The sequence below is a fragment of the Artemia sp. Qi Xiang Cuo genome, chromosome 10 (assembly GCF_049724085.1).
Source record: "Artemia sp. Qi Xiang Cuo chromosome 10, ASM4972408v1, whole genome shotgun sequence".
NCBI classification, from domain to species: Eukaryota; Metazoa; Arthropoda; class Branchiopoda; order Anostraca; family Artemiidae; genus Artemia; species Artemia sp. Qi Xiang Cuo.
Window position 1 is genome coordinate 46,760,019 of NC_142803.1, and position 17,632 is coordinate 46,777,650.

At 33.2% G+C, this 17,632-nt stretch overlaps 1 protein-coding gene across 2 annotated transcripts in view; it reads left to right on the forward strand.

Annotated features, from left to right (window-relative positions):
* Not10 (CCR4-NOT transcription complex subunit 10) overlaps nucleotides 1-17,632 on the forward strand; it is a 97,149-nt gene that overhangs the window by 69,427 nt on the left and 10,090 nt on the right. Inside the window, exon 13 of one of the 2 annotated variants that reach the window (XM_089095105.1) lies at nucleotides 16,632-16,780. The exons of the other annotated variant lie outside the window; for it this stretch is intronic. Coding sequence (XP_088951231.1) covers nucleotides 16,632-16,687 — 56 coding nt within the window. The 3' untranslated portion in view covers nucleotides 16,688-16,780. Of the gene's footprint in view, nucleotides 1-16,631; nucleotides 16,781-17,632 lie in introns of those variants that run through there. 2 annotated transcript variants of the gene reach the window in all.

The window sequence follows — 17,632 nt, forward strand, 5'->3', positions numbered from 1 at the left end:
TTCGACTAGTATGTTTTATTAGTCGGATCAACAAAAAGTTCCTTTGATAGTCATCCTTAGTCTCCTTTGTTGGCAAATCTTCAACGAACTGTAATATCAAGTATACTCACCTAAAATTTATCATTCCCATCGTTGTGGTAAAATTTTGAAGTATTTGACTAGTATGTCATATGACTCAGATACTACAACACAAAATTTATTTGATACTCATCCTTTGTCTTCTTTGCTGACATATTTTCAACTAACTGTAATATCAAGTATACTCACCTCAAATATATCACTTCCATTGTTGCGGCTAAATTTTGAAGTATTTGATTAGTATAACATATTAATCAGATACTTCAACACAAAGTTCATTTGATATTCATCCTTTGTCTTCTATGCTGGCATATCTTCAACGAACGTTAATATCAAGTATACTCACTTTGAATTGATAAATCCCATCGTTGTGGCTAAATTTTGAAGTATTTGACTAGTATGTCATATTGGTCAGATAATTCAACCCAAAGTTCCTTCGATACTCATGCTTTGTCTTCTTTGCTTACATATCTTTGACGAACTGTAATGTCAAGTATACTGACCTCAAATCGATTATTCCAATTTTTTCGGCTAAATTTTGAAATATTTGACTAGTAAGTCGAATTAGTCAGATACTGTAATGAACTGTGATTTCAAAAATACTTACATCAAATTGATCCTTTTTTCCTTGCTGGCTAAATCTGCAAGTATTTGGTGAGTATGTTATATTAGTCATATACTTCAGCACAAAGTTCCTTTGATGCTCATTCTTTTCTTCTTTGCTGGCATATTTTCAACGAACTGTAGTATTAAGTATACTCACCTCAATTTGATCATTCCCATTGTTGTTGCTAAATTTTGAAGTATTTGACTAGTATGTCATATTAATTAGATACTTCAAATTGATCCTTTTCTCCTTTGTGGCTCAATCTTTAAGTGTTTGACTTGTATGTTATATTAGCCAGATACTTCAACACAAAGTTCCTATGATACTCATCCTTTGTTTTCTTTGCTGGTATATCTTCAATAAACTTTAATATCAGGTATACTAGCCTCAAATTGATAATTCCCATGATTTTGGCTAAATTTTGAAATATTTCACTAGTATGTTATATTAGTCAGATACTTCAGCTTAAAGTTCGTTTGATGTTTTGTCTTCTTTGCTGGCATGTCTTCAACGAACTGTAATATCAAGTATACTCATCTAAAACTGATCATTCCTATAGTTGGGGCTAAATTTTTGAAGTATTTGAATAGTATATCATTTTAGTCAGATACTTTAACACAAATTTCCGTTGAGACTCATTCTTTGTCTTCTTTGATGGTATATCTTCAACGAACTGTAATATCAGGTATACTCACCTCAAATTGACCATTCCCATCGTTGTGGCTAAGTTTTGAAGTATTTGACTAGTATGTTATATTAGTCGAATACATCAGCACAAAGTTCCTTTGATACTCGTCCTTAGTCTTCTTTGCTGGCATATCTTCAACGAACTGTAATATCATGTATACTCATCTCAAATTGATCGTTCCCGTCGTTGCGGCAAAATTTTGAAGTATTTGACTACTATGTCGTATTAGTCAGATATTTCAACACAAATATTCATCCTGTGTCTTCTTTGCTGGTATATCTTCAACGAACTGTAATATCATGTATACTCACCTCAAACTGATCATTCTCATCGTTGCGGCTAAATTTTGAAGTATTTGACTACTATGTCGTATTAGTCAGAAACTTTCACACAAAGCTCCTTTTATGCTCATCCTTTGTCTTCTTTGCTGGCATATCTTCAACGAACTATAATATCAAGTATACTCAACTTCAATTTTTATTTCCCATCGTCTGGACTAAAGGTTGAAGTATTTGACTAGTATGTCATATTAGTCAGATACTTCAACACAAAATTTCTTTGATACTCATCCTTTGTCTTCTTTGCTGGCATATCTTCAAAGAACTGTTATATCAAGTATACTCACCTCAAATATATCATTCCCAACGTCGCGGCTAAATTTTGAAGCATTTGACTAGATTGTCATATTCGTCAGATACTTCTACACAAAGTTTGTTTGAGTCTCATCCTTTTTGTGTTTTCCTGGCATATCTTCAACGAACTATAGTATCACGTATACTCACCTCAAATTGATCATTCCTATCGTTGTGGCTAAATTTCGAAGTATTTGACTAGTATGACATATTAGTAAGATACTTCAACGCAATGTTCCTTATATACTCATCCTTTGTCTTCTTTGCTGGCATATATGGTGAACCTAGAAAAAAACAATGTTCTTGTATATAGAGGATTCAACGAACTGTAATTTCAAATGTACTTACTTCAAATTGATCCTTTTCTCCTTTGTGGCTAAATCTTCAAGTATTCGAGTAGTATGTTCTGTTAGTCAGATACATCAACGCAAAGTTCCTTTGGTACTCATCCTTTGTCTTCTTTTCTGGTATATCTTCAACAAACTTTAATATCAAGTATACTCACTTCAAATTGGTCATTCTTATCGTTCTGGCTAAATATTAAAGTATTTCACTAGTATGTTATCTTAGTCAGATACTTCAACACGAAGTTCCTTTGATGCTCATCCTTTGTCTCCTTTGCTGGTACAAATGGTGAACCTGGAAAAAAACGTTGTTCTCTTATGTAAAGGCTTCAACTAACTGTAACATCAAATGTACTTACCTCAAATTAATCCTTTTCTCTTTTGTGGCTAAATCGTCAAATATGTGACTAGTATGTTATATTAGTAAGGAACTTCAACACAAATTTTCTTTGATGCTCGTCCTTTGTCTTCTTTGCTGATATATATATTGAATCTTAGGAAAAAAATGTTGATCTTTTATTTAAAGGCTTCAACGAACTGCAATATCAAATGTACTCTCCTCAAATTGATCCTTTTCTCCTTTTTGGTAAAATCTTCAAGTATTTGACAAGAATATTATTAGTCAGATTCTTCAATGCAAAGTGCCTTTGATACTCATTCTTAGTCATATTTGCTAGTATATCGTCAACAAACTGTAATATCAAGCATACTCATATCAAATTGGTGATTCCCATCGTTGCGGCTAAATTTTGATGTGTTTGACTTCTATATCATACTAGTCAGATACTTCAACACAAAGTTTTCTTTGATGCTCATTCTTTGTATTCTTTGCTGGCATATATGGTGAACTTAAGAAAAAAAAATTGTTTTTATGTGTAAAGGCTTCAACGATCTATAATATCAAATGTACTAAGCTCAATTTGGTCCTTTACTCCTTTTGGCTATATTTTCAAGTATTTGACTAGTATTTTATATTAGTCAGATACTTCAACGCAAAGTTCCTTTGATGCACATCTTTTGTCTTCTTTGCTGGCATATCTTCAACGAACTGTAATATCATGTATACTCACCTAAAATTGATCATTCCCTTCTTTGGTGTTTGAACTAAATTTTGATGTATTTGATTAGTATGTCATAATTTAACGTCATGTTCCATTGATACTCATTCTTTGTCTTCTTTGCTGGCATATTTTTAAAAACCTCTAATATCAATTAGGCTATACTCTCCTCAAATTGGTCATTCCCATCGTTGTGGCAAAATTTTGAAGTATTTGACTAGTATGTTTTATTAGTCAGATAATTCAACGAACAGTTTCTTTGATACTCATCCTTTATCTTTCTTGCTGGAATATTTTCAACACACTGTTATATTAAGTATACTCACCTCAAATTGATCATTCCCATCGTTGTGACTAAATTTTGAAGTATTTGACTAGTATGTTATATTAGTCAGATACTTCAACACAAAGTTCCTTTGATACTTATCCTTTGTTTTCTTTGATGGCATATCTTCAACAAAATGTAATATCAAGCATGCTCACCTCAAATTAATCATTCTCATCGTTTCGGCTAGGTTTTGTAGTATTTGACTACTATATTATATCAGATAATTCAACACAAAGTTCCTTTGATACTCATTCTTTGTCTTCTTTGCTGGCATGTCTTCAACGAACTGTAATATCAAGTATACTCATCTAAAACTGATCATTCCTATAGATGGGGCTAAATTTTTGAATTATTTGAATAGTATATCATTTTAGTCAGATACTTTAACGGAAATTTCCGTTGAGACTCATTCTTTGTCTTCTTTGATGGCCTATCTTCAACGAACTGTAATATCAAGTATGCTCAACTCAAATATGTCATTCCCAACGTTGCGGCTGAATTTTGAAGTATTTGACTAGTGTGTCATATTCGTCAGATACGTCAACACGAAGTTTGCTTGATTCTCATCCTTCGTGTTTTTTGCTGGCATATCTTCAATGAACTATAATATCACGTATACTCACCTCAAATTGATCATTCACATCGTTTTGGCTAAATTTTGAAGTATTTGACTAGTATGACATATTAGTAAGATACTTCAACGCAATGTTCCTTATATACTCATCCTTTGTCTTCTTTGCTGGCATATATGGTGCACCTAGAAATAAACAATGTTCTTTTATGAAGAGGATTCAATGAACTGTAATTTCAAATGTACTTACTTCAAATTGATCCTTTTCGCCTTTGTGGCTAAATCTTCAAGTATTTGAGTAGTATGTTATATTAGTCAGATACTTCAACGCAAAGTTCCTTTGGTACTCATCCTTTGTCTTCTTTTCTGGTATATCTTCAACAAACTTTAATATCACGTATACTCACCTCAAATTGATCATTCCCATCGTTGTGGCTAAATTTTGAAGTATTTGACTAGTATGACATATTAGTAAGATACTTTAACGCAATGTTCCTTATATACTCATCCTTTGTCTTCTTTGATGGCATATATGGTGCACCTAGAAATAAACAATGTTCTTGTATGAAGAGGATTCAATGAACTGTAATTTCAAATGTACTTACTTCAAATTGATCCTTTTCTCCTTTGTGGCTAAATCTTCAAGTATTCGAGTTGTATGTTATATTAGTCAGATACTTCAACACAAAGTTCCTTTGATGCTCATCCTTTGTCTCCTCTGCTGGCAGAAATGGCGAACCTAGAAAAAAAATGTTGTTCTTTTATGAAAAGGCTTCAACTAACTGTAATTTGAAATGTACTTACCTCAAATTGATCCTTTTCTCTTTTGTGGCTAAATCGTCAAATATGTGACTAGTATGTTATATTAGTCAGATACTTCAACACAAACTTTCTTTGTTGCTCATCCTTTGTCTTCTTTGCTGATATATATGGTGAATCTTAGGAAAAAAAAACGTTGACCTTTTATGTAAAGGCTTCAACGAACTGTAATATCAAATGTACCTTCCTCAAATTGATCCTTTTCTCCTTTTTGGTGAAATCTTCAAGTATTTGACTCGAATATTATATTAGTCAGATACTTCAATTCAAAGTGCCTTTGATACTCATTCTTAGTCATATTTGCTGGTATATCTTCAACAAAGTTTGATATCAAGTATACTCACCTCAAATTGATCATTTTCTTTGTTGTGGATAAATTTTGAAGTATTTGACTAGTATGTTATATTAGTCAGATACTTCAACACAAAATTCCTTTGATGCTCATCCTTTGTCTTCTTTGCTGGCATATATGGTGAACTTAGAAAAAAAAAGTTGTTTTTGTATATAAAGACTTCAACGAACTGTAATATCAAATGTACTTACCTCAAATTGATCCTTTTCTCCTTTGTGACTATATCTTCAAATCATTGACTAGTATCTATGTTAGTCAGATATTTCAACTCGAAGTTCCTGTGATTTTTTTCCTTTCTCTTCTTTGCTGGCATATCTTTAGCGAACTGTAATATCAAGTATACTCACCTCAAATTGATCATTCTCTTTATTCCTTTGATGCTCATCCTTCGTCTTCTTTGCTGGCATGTCTTATACGATCTGTAATATCAAGTAAACTCACCTTAAATTTTGAAGCATTTCATTAGTATTTCATATTAGTCAGACACTTTAACGCAATGTTCCTTTGATACTCATCCTTTGTCTTCTTTGCTGGAATATTTTCAAAGAACTGCAATATCAAGTATGCTCACCTCAAGTTGATCATTCCCATCGTTGTGGCTAAATTTTAAAGTATTTGACTAGTATGTTATATTAGTCAGATACTTCAATGCAATGTTCCTTTGATGTTCATCCTTTGTCTTCTTTGGTGGCATATATGGTGAACCTAGAAAAAAAGCGTTGTTGTTGTATGTAGGGGCTTCAACGAACTGTAATTTCAAATGTACTTACCTCGAATTGATCCTTTTCTCCTTTGTGGCTAAATTTTTAAGTATTCGACTAGTATGTTATATTAGTCAGATACTTCAACGCAAAGTTCCTTTGATATTCATCCTTTGTCTTCTTTGCTGGTATATCTTCAACAAACTTTAATATGAAGTATGCTCATCTCAAATTGATTTTCCCATCGTAGCGGCTAAACTTTTAAGTATTTGACTAGTAAGTCATATTAGTCAGACACTTCAACACAAAGTTCCTTTGATTCTCAACCTTTGTCTTCTTTGCTGGCATATATGGTGAACCTAGAAAAAAGACGTTAGTCTTGTATGTAAAGGCTTCAACGAACTGTAATATCACAAATACTTACTTTAAATTGAGCCTTTTCACCTTTTTGGACAAATTTTTAAATACTTCATTAGTATGTATTATAATTCAGCATAAAGTTCCTTTAAGGGTAATCATTTTTTTTCTTTTTTGCCCGTTTTCATATAATTAAAGGCTTGAAGGGATCTTAATATACAATTTATTTACCTGAAACTAATCCGTTTCATCTTCTTAGCTTAATTTTGAAGTATATGACCAATATGTGTAATTATTTGATGAGTTGTATACGTGGAATAAAAGTTGTTTTTATGCTGATCCATTTTCTTTTTTACTGGCTATTAGTTAAACCGAGGAAAAATTCTTTAAAACTTACATTTAAATTATAGATTTAGCTGAAACTGAATCTTTTCCATCTTTTTGGCTTAATCGTGTCGAAATTTTCGAAAATTTGTTACTATTCGTATAGGCCTACTTTGAAAATTACCTTATCTAGGACACTACAGCACATACGTATTCACACAGTCTAAACGTTCTCTTTCCAGAAATAGATTTTGTATGTGCTGCACTTGGAATACATAGATCTCTTCCTTTTGTGTCCGTACTAGACTTTTTTTTCTTCCAAAAGCCTTTAAGGAACTAAATTGATCAATATTATGAGCCTCTATATATAGCCTACTTTATAATGACGTCATTCCGTTTCAAGTTATGACGTCACAAGAATGAAGAAGCTGACGTCACTTAATTTCTTACACTTTAAATTTCTATACAGGAAAACCAAAAATATTTATCAAAATAATTACATTTGTGACTTTAAACTTAATTTTGATATTTTTTAAGGGCACTTTGTTTAAGAATTTTTCCTTCTAATTTTATTTCATACAAACAAGAAGTTTTTAGGTAGGAGATTGGTAATTTTGAAGCAATATTTTGCTTATGAGTCAATAAATAATTTAACTGTTGATTTTGAGTTTAGTAGAAGAATTTAACACAATAATTTAGACATAAATAAAAAATATAAAATAAATAAGACATTATGACAATAAATAGAATATGTCAAAAATAAATAAAATAATTAAATAATATAATTTATGGGAAATAATTGGATTTTACAATAATTTAACGGCTGATAGAAATGCATTAAAAGGGAAAGAAGTTTGGATGATCAATTACAGCATACGAGACTTCTGAAACTAGATTAATAATCTAAATGTAATTATATTAATTCCAGAGAGTCTCAAGAATGTCTAATTTTTAAATATTATAATAGTTAATGCCAAACTGTTTAAATACCTTGTTTTCAATACAGCGTTAATGACATTCTGGCCTTCCGAGGGTTTAAGGGGTGGTAGCCGAACTTTTATTGGGGGTAATTTGTGTTCGTTTGAACTTTGATTATATTACTCGGTTTAATTTTCGTTCGTTTTAGAATGCATCTACTGATCCAAAGCACTATCTGTTTTCTTTTTGTTTGATTATTCATTTTAGTTTCTGTCTGGTTTCGGTTTCTTTAGTTAATTCTTTGAAATTTCTGTTCGTTCTAAGTTTGCATTATCACATTGTTTTGTTTCTGGGTGTTTTAGGTTTTCATTTGCTCTTTGCTTTTCTTTGAAAACTTTCCTTTTTCTGACAATGTCTTTTAAGACTAATTTCTGTTGACCCGCAGTTCGTTACTAGTTTATTGTACAAATGTGTGTGAAGCTTTTTATTATTGAAAATTAAAATTCTTGGAAAAATTCAATATTCAAATTTTTCGATTGGCTTTAGATTTGTGGAATTAAAGCTTAATGATCTTTTTACTCAAAAAATTTGCATAGGAACTTAACTTTTTTAAAAACTTTTTGTCATGCTCACCAAATGCGGCTGGGATAATTGGAAGAGCGACATATGCCATTTCAGTTGAAAATAAGTTATGCTTGTGTCGTGGATAAACTCAGCACGAGAATCGAATGGTGCAGTCATATTGTCCTATCTCGTACCGTTACGAAGATAAAAAGACACATACGCTACTAAGTGGCGTTTGTCCCTTTTTATCAGGTTTTGTTGCAGTTCAGAATGTAAAAAGAGGGTTACAATATGCAGCTTTAACGTGGTAACCTGACATTGTCTCCTGTTTTTGTCACGAAAAAGGGAGGCATATGCCATAAAATGAAATAATTTTGAATTCGCTCGGAATACTTAAGTTCAATTTGTATCACTGAAAACAGCATTCAAAGTTGGTTTAGAATATGTTCCCTTTATCTCCATGCGCCTCATCCTTCAGAGCGACCATATTCGACAAACCGTTTTCCGTTTTTTGGCTCTTCTGAAAAGTTACAAAAATGGCTGATGTCGTCCTTTTAATTATCACAGCGGAATGGTCTGCGTAGCGCAGGTACCGATCTCCTGGTTATCTGCCTTTGCCCGGGAGTACAATGCATGGTTGGGTAACTTGTGGTGTTCCATAGGGCTGAAGCCCTCCTGTGGACGCCCTTGGATATGCACGTATCTTAATCTTTCATTTTATTGAAAGAATGTTTTCATGCTTTGTTTTGTTTTCCCTGTTTGTTTGTTGAAATATATGTATGCTAGGTCATTTAGGAAAAAGAGTAATATTTACTCTCTTAAAAAAGATAAAATGCAAGTCAAGAAGCAATTCATCCAGATTTCTTTCCTTGATTGTCTCTCTTAATTGGGGTTCCCTTAGCCCTATCACTATGTCCTGAGATTTTCAAGCTGTTCAGCAAAATCGAGTTTTTCGCGCTAAGAATCAATGCAATGCAGTACCAAGACGCCTGAGATCAACACAGCTACGCACGCCCCTCCTCCATCCCAATCTATTCGAAGCCTCCCTCTTTTACATCCTCCTTGGAATTTCCTATTTCTCTTAAATTTTTCCTTGCGATACCCCCCCCCCCCTATCTGGGATGAGCGGATCTATCTGGGATTTTCGGCGGGACGACCCCCTAAGAATCAGTGCAATAATTTTTTTTTCATATTATTATTATTATCTTCAATAGCGTCCTCTTGATTCAGTATATTTAGCCTGAAAGCTCCGTGTAGATCGGACGAAACAATTTTTGGCCTATCTTGAAATGTCAAGGATGAATACAAACCAATTAAAGAAAAAAAATTTCTCTTGTTGGGGTTGCTTGCCCAGTGTGGCAAGCCGTGAGAAAAAAAAAACAATTTAAGCCTGTTTTGGCTGAAATTCGCGAAACAGTATAATAATGCGTTTTTTATTATTTTTCTTCATAGAGATCACATTCAAGTAGAATTAAATGTGATTGTTTGAATTAGCGAAGTTAAAACTTATATAAGCATAAACATCTAAAAAAAAAAAAAAAAACTAGGAACGATTGTTAATTCAATTCTGGCTGACTGCAATCTCTATTTGTAGTTATGCAGTTTCTTGTAGTAGCGGGTGCCATATCTAAAAGAATTGTCTGGAAAAATTCAGCAAGAAATGCAGATTCTGCTGAATTCTGAACTGTAGAAATGCTGAACATGGCATTAAACAGGTTAAGAAAGTGTTGCTTCCCTTTAAAGGGGTAGTTCTTTGTGCCAATCGACAAATTGTCAGTTTTTGTATTTTTGCGGATGAAAAGCGTTGTTAAATTTAAATTAACTAGTTTTAATTATCTATTTTCGTGGTTCAAAATTGCAACACTGACGGAACTGTGGCAGTGCTCTAAGAATTTCATAATTTTGAATCAGCTAAAAGAAAAGTCTTTAAAAAACGCGGTATTTAGGTATGAGTAGACCTAAGATGGATTCAGGGGCAAAAATGTTTATTTTAATGTCCATATTACTTTAAGCCAATCAGAGAAAATAAATTTTTTTGGCCCAGTTTCAGGTGTCACATATCAAATGCAACCAAGCTTTTTCTCTATTAAGGTTCTGTGTTCCAACTGAAACAATTGATTTTATGATAAGCCTGCAGCTGTAACTTGCACCAACCTTATTAGATTAGATTCATTAATCTGATATCTGTCCATTCATCGAGCCATACTAATGATATTGCTTATACTCTTTCTTCGAGAAGGATCTAAACTTAAAAATCATTATTCCTTATAATTTAGGAAAACTGTTTTATTTTTCCCAATCTGCAGCTCAAATTCTACGTATTTTCCGTATAAGATAAACAATGTAAAATAAATTTCCAAAATGTGATTCGGTAGATTTGTAGAGCTTAATCTCAGCTATGGAATGATAGTAAAATTGTCGTGTTTTGTTGGTGCATTAAGACGACTGAGAACAGAGAAATAATAAACCCAAAATTTGCTCAGGCAACATAAACCCTAACGCATATCTGACCCTGTTTACGGTTCTGGGCGTTTACCCCCCCCCCCCGCGGAAAATTCCTCCCCGCGGAAAATACCCCTCCCCGGGAAAATTCCCCACCCCCGTGAAAATTAAGGCTTTCCAAATTTGAGAATTTTATTTAAGTTTTATTTTTTTATATCCGTAGGGGGAACGAATTTTGGTACTTGTGTATTATGCGCCACTCAGTGAAGTTTACGCTGTGTAAAATTAGAGAACACACCAGTTTTTTCTTTAGTTTTTTCGTTTCTTTTGAAATAAACTTGGCAAATAGATTTGAAAATTAGGGGGGGGGGTAAAGTATAGTGAGTCTGAATGTAAAATGTGTTTGGTACAAGTGTTCTGCATATTAGATAGATAGATAGAGAAGTGTATTTTAAAGTCAAATATACGGCCATCAACATCGTAAAATAACATAAATGAAAGGCAAAAATTTACATAAACTTCGATCAGCGATCATCATAATACACTTCAATGAAACACCACATTAACCTAATAATAGTACTTAATACTTGGAAAATCTGTCATTGAAAAAAAAAACACTTGATACTTAGAAAAAACACTTAAATGAAAAGTTACATTTACTTTATACTGATTTTTTTTTTTTTTTTTTTTTTTTTAGTCCACAAAATTTCCAGAAGGAATTGTTTTCTGACTTCAAACTGTCCAATTACTTTACCACCACCACCACCCCCCCCCCCTATATGCAAATATATAGCCCAAATTATATATTTCCCATCTATTCTGTCACTTGTCTTTGTCTTGTCTCATGTTAAGATGAAAGAAACTAACAAAGAAACCGGTTTGTTCTCGAATTTTACTCAGCGTAAACTTGAGTGAGTGGCTCATAATACACAAGTACCAAAACTCCTTCCCCCTACAGAAATTAAAAAAAAAACTCTCAAATTTGGAAATCCTTATTTTCCACGGGGGGTATTTTCCGCGGGGGGGGGGGGGGTATTTTCCGGTTGGTAAACGCCGGCAACCCCTGTTTACGTACCCGATATGTTTAGGGTTTATCAGAGATAAAACAAATTTAAGGTCCATCTAGTGCGTCACTAAATGATACAGCCAAAACTTTTTTTTTTTTTAATATAAACTAGGTTTGTCTTCTTTAATTAAAATAATATTGGACAAGGGTGAGGAGTTTTTTTTTTTTTTTTTTTTTTTTAATCATTCTCAGGCCCTCTAACACCCTCTCCTGTCCCAACAAAAATGCTTGGTCTTCGAATTAAGAGTGACAAGCCGATCGAAGAAAAAGTTTTTGTTCCTCGTTTTTGGAAATTTTGGTACCGGTAAAAGACCTTGCCATTTCTCGTATGTTAGGATTCATCCCGGGACTGTTTTCTAATTTCAATTTGCTCATAAATTTCAGTGTGCTACACAATAACTTGTTGACCCTATAAAGCCATTTTCTTGTATGTTAGTATTCACCCCGGGACTTTTCTTAAACTTCAATTTGCTCATAAATTTCATATTTCCTACACAATAACTTGTTGACCTTATAAGTTTTCAGGCAAGCCAGCGTTTTTTTTTTTTTTTTTTTTTTTGGTGAATTGGGGACTTCAAGAAGATCTTATGGACTTTAGTTTCAAGCCATTTGTAAAAAAAAAAATGTTGCTCTTTTCGGGGGAACCAGTATTTTCCTTCATTTTTTTTGTGTTTTGGTGTCTTCTTTTTTTTGTCTTTTGGTGTCCTGCTTAACACATTTGGATTTAAGTTTTGAGTTAATCTGAATTTTTTCGCCGCTTTTAAGGCTCAGGTTTTGGGGCACCGTGCACTAAGCCTAAAGTTCTGTGCTAGTTTCTTCTTCGCCTTGGGACTTGCAACTACAAGTTTCAAAGTGATCAAGTATTCTAAGGTTTTGGGCTATTTACCCCCCCCCCCCCAACCTTCCCTCTCCAAGCTAGTGTGTGGTTCTTTTGGCCCTGGCAACGATCCTTGAAAAGTTCATAACAATAGAAAAGGATTTGGACCGCAATCTTGAGGGGACCCGTGTCTCCAATTCATTTATTTTAAAATTAGAGTCCGCTTGGAGAAGGTCCTACAGGCTTCATTTTTATTCGAGCCAACATTTTTTTTTTTAATCTCAATTTTTGGAGGCCCGTGAACCCAACGCAATTGTTCTGTGCACTAAGGCTCCCTTTGCCCAGAAACTTGCTAGTGTCAATTTCAAGTCGTTCAAAGACAAAAATAATTGGCCCTTTCCTGGGAGAACCGTTGTTTTTATATATTTTTTCTTTCGGGTCCTATTGACTCAAAAAAAGATTAAAAGTTTTGAGCTGATTAGAAAACTAATTTTTTCCTCTTACCTTTGTTTTGGGGGGGGGGCTTTGGCTGCAAATTCTTTTTATTCATTAGGTTCCCCTTTGCCCAGGGACTTGCAGCTGGAAGTTTCAAACTGACCAGAGAGAACGTATTATCCAGATGGCTCATTTCAGGGTATCATAAAATCCTTCTCTCTCCTGTAAAATGTTTGGTTCCCTTAACCAAACGTGATGCAAGAATGCGATTCTTGGAAAAAATTTAAGCCAATCTAAAAAAAACGGGGCCTCAACCAAAAATTTCTTAGCCCTTTGTTGCCAATTTGGCCTTTATTCGAAGTAATTATGGATAAGTTTTCCAAGCCAGTTGAAAAAAAACCTTTTGGCCCTATTTCGGGCCTCATTTTTGGAACTTATGCCCCCCAATAATTTTTTTCTTCTTTGGCTGTAAGTTTGAAACAGATCAGAAAAAAGTTTTTTAGCTCATTTGTGGTCTCCCAACACCCTCCCCCTTTCTCCTTGCAAAATGTACGATCTTCTTGGACCAGAGAACGGTCACGAGCTAATTGCACATCCGAGATCAAACACGCCCACCCTTTCCCACCATAAAACCTATCTGCAAATATTCAGCAATTGGTATTATTAAATCTTTTTCCCCAGGGGCTGTGGTCATGTCATCTCCGAAAGTGTATTAATTGGATGTTTTGACTATTTTCGGCAAAAAAAAAAACATCTCAAAATTTTGGTTGGATAGATTGGGAGGTTATGTGGGGGTTGGGTTGTAAAAGAGCACGAGAGGGGGACTGGATGCCCTCCCATCACTTTCGACTCCTAACTAGCCACTAGAAATCATGAGACCCCTTTCAAGTTTTTACGATCACTCCTTTCATTTGAAGTGGCCAGAGGAGAAAAGGAAAGAAGAAATAATACATTTACAGCACATGGCTCTTTTCTTAAGCATTGCTGAAGTATCGTCTTTGAAAAGCTTTGATGAATTATAATAAAAGTCACCTACTTTGAATTGATCCTTTTTTTTATCAAGGTTACTACTCTATTTGATAAGGGAAAAAATAATACTTCGAGCATACTTTGCTCGTTACACATTTTGATTAACTCATTGATTTATGGTATAAAATGGCTCCCATTTCTTTTCCTCACAGATTATTACCGGATAAAACAAACAGTCACTTACCAGAAGTTGAAATTCAGTCTGTTGTTTGCAAAACCCATACACCACTTTCTTGATGGCAGTAATATATATTTTCCTCGTAAAAACTCTTAAGAAACTAAATCAATCAACATACTGCGTCTATATATACTCTCTTATGACGTTATTCTATTTCGAATTATCATTTCAAGAAAGTAGAGAGTATGACGTCATTTAGTTTACATTTGTTCTTAACTATCTTATAATTACCCATTGTATTCTTCAACTAGGGTATTTGTCCTTGTACTTTTTAAACTCCTATTAAGCTTATAAAGACATCACTTACTCAAAAGGGGTATTTCTTTATAAATGTCATATGTCAATTATTTGTTATTACTCCTTATGTTAAAAAAAAGTTAACTTGAAGTTCATCCTTTTTCGGTCTTGGTAATTTATGAAATGAAGCTAGAAAAGAAAGAAAAATCATATAAGTAAAATCTTCAACGAAACATATTATAAAATTCACTTGAAACTTATTCTTTTTATCTTTCTGGCTTAATTTTAAATAACATGACTAATATGTTTGCTTAGTCATATGCTTCAGCTTAAAGTTCATTTGATATTCATTATCTTTTTTGAGGAAACTTTTAGAAAAAAACGACTGAACTTGACAAAGAAAAAAAATTTCACTTAAGTAAAAGCTTGTTTCATTATTAAGTAAAAAGCTGATCTTTTCAGCTTCATCCTTAAATTTTCAAGTTCGATTAATATAAGTTATTAGTTAATACTTCATTTATTAATATTGGTTATATTTTGATAATTGTGTATTATTAGTTAATTATTAATTTTATTTAGTTATTAGTTTTAGTTATCAATAATTTAAAATTCAGTAAAAAGTATGGATGGATCATATGACCCTCACTACTTGCCATCCTTGGTAGCTTATAAGATAAAACTAGAAAAGCCAAAAAATCAAAAGAAGTTTTTTTTTTGTATAAGTAAAAGCATATTAGAAACATTAATAAATTCACCAACCTGAAATTTATCCTTGCCATCTTCCTGGCCTCTATTAATCTACTAAATGAATATATTGAAAAGTCATTTTTTTTTCAAATAAAGAAAGGAGTGACATTAAAACTTAAAACGAGCAAAAATTATTCGATATCTGAGGAGGGCTACCCATTCTTCAAGCCTCGCTACTTCTAATTTCAGTTCAACGGCCCTTGTGTGTGTGCGTTTGTATTTGAGCTTTTGAGCTATTCATATTTTTTGGCTATTTGAGCTTTTCAAGAAGTTATAACTTATATTTACAATTTTATGCATTTTCATATACTATGCATTCTTCCTTATTTTGGACTCCTATATCTAAGCACATGTTTGGCTACGGATCCATGTCTTGGTTAGAAAGTTTAGCTTGACGTGCGCGACAACGCTACTCCAATAATATCCTAGATGCAGAATTTCTTATATATTTTTTTTCTTAATGAAGCACTTAAGCAGGTTATATTTATTTTAGTTATAATTATAATATGCTATAGTTATATAGTACGCTAGTAGTACTAGCGTTTTTTTTTTAACATTTGATTGATACGGGTAAAGATTAAGTTGCTCAAGATCACAAAGATAGGCTCTTTATATATGCAAACGTGAAATATTAGTTTGTTCAGTAATGCTTTGTGATAGCGGGATTTTTGTCTTTTGTGTTGTTTTTGCTGCAATTGAATTAAGTAAGACTGAAAAAAATTAAGTAAGGTGAATCAAATTAATTCATTGAAATAGATCAAAAAAGCTGATAAAAGCATGCTCGTTTTATATTCAAATAATTTTCTACACATTTATCAGGCAATGCAAGTCAACCCACAGCCAGGCTGTGGGAATTCTAAAGTCGTTGTGGTAAATGACATAAATTTTACAAGAGATTGGAAAAAGGAAAACGGCGTTTCGTGTTTTTCGACTGTCATTACAAACTACTAGCTCGTCCAGAGATGATTTTTTAGGCATTCAAAACTGTTTCTTTGTTGTTTTTTTTTTTAGGCAAAACCATTAGGTGTGACCATTAGAAACCATTAGAAAGTGAGAAAAATAAATTGGATCGATTTCAGAAAAAAAACTGAGTTTTCCAGCTGTTTTGAGAATGAAATACAGATTTGACCGATTTGTCGTGTGTACTGGTTTTAAGGGCGTGGATCATAAATCTCGGTTTGTCAAATAAGTTTTCACACATTTCATTTTGTATTACCAAAGCTGAACTACGTTTTGCTGTTGTCGTTACTTATAAGCCGTTGAGTAACAAAAACGTAGCTTTATGAACCCAATGTAACTCTTAAAACATTTATTGGCTTAATGTTTGCTCTTTTTTCAGGTAACTTCGAGATAGCCAGAAATATTGTCAAATACCAGTTTCCATCATTTAAATGACCATTGCGGAAGCGTTCACGGACGAGGCATTTTTTAATTTTTTTTTTTGTTACAATGAGAATAGTGTGTGTAATTATATCTTTTTCCTTTCTATGAGAGCCTGTCAAATGATAACCATAAAAAAAGAGAAAAAAATCACTTTAAACTTTGTACAATACCTACCTGCCTTCAAGTCTAACAGAAGATGGATACTCCCTTTGATTATCTGAAAACAACCTACCGTACAGGCTGTAGAATTTTCCTGGAGATATGTGTGGCTCAGGGAAACAGATCAAATCACCGTTTTCACTGTTGGGATTGGTTGGGTGTTACGATGACTTTCTGTTTATTCAGTTCATAGTCAGATGAATATATGGATCCTATTTATTACAGTATCTTACCGACATTAGTGACCTAGTTCTGTGCTGCCTTAGGATTAATGTATATTATGCCCGATCTTTTTCCTTTTTTATTGCCACCAAAATAAGGTTTGCGCTGCTAACCGGAAAAATCGAAATTTTAAGGCAATAATTGAAAGCATGGGATGGTCATGACTTTTTTAATTGACATATTTTTGTTTCCCTATCCTTCATTTTAGTCTAAAACTTTTCGGATTTTACAAGGAAAGACATTTTCCCAGGTCTTCACAACATACGTAAATAAAGTCCGTGTACAATAGCTCTTGAACATCATCATTCAGAAAGTTATATGCATTAGTTCGGTTTTAAAACACTCTATTTGAGCTCTTACTTAACGTTTATAAAAAATCCTTATTTCCATTTTTTCTGGCTGCAAGTAATAAGCGACTCGACCCAATAGTAACTGAAACTCTAAAAAGATAATTTTGATAAAAATAAATACATCAATAGAATTTGCTTTTTGTGCTGGTTCCAAATATATAAAATTCATCCCCCCTCCCACGTTCTTTTTTCCCCCAAAGGCGTCTGATAAAAATTTTGAGACATC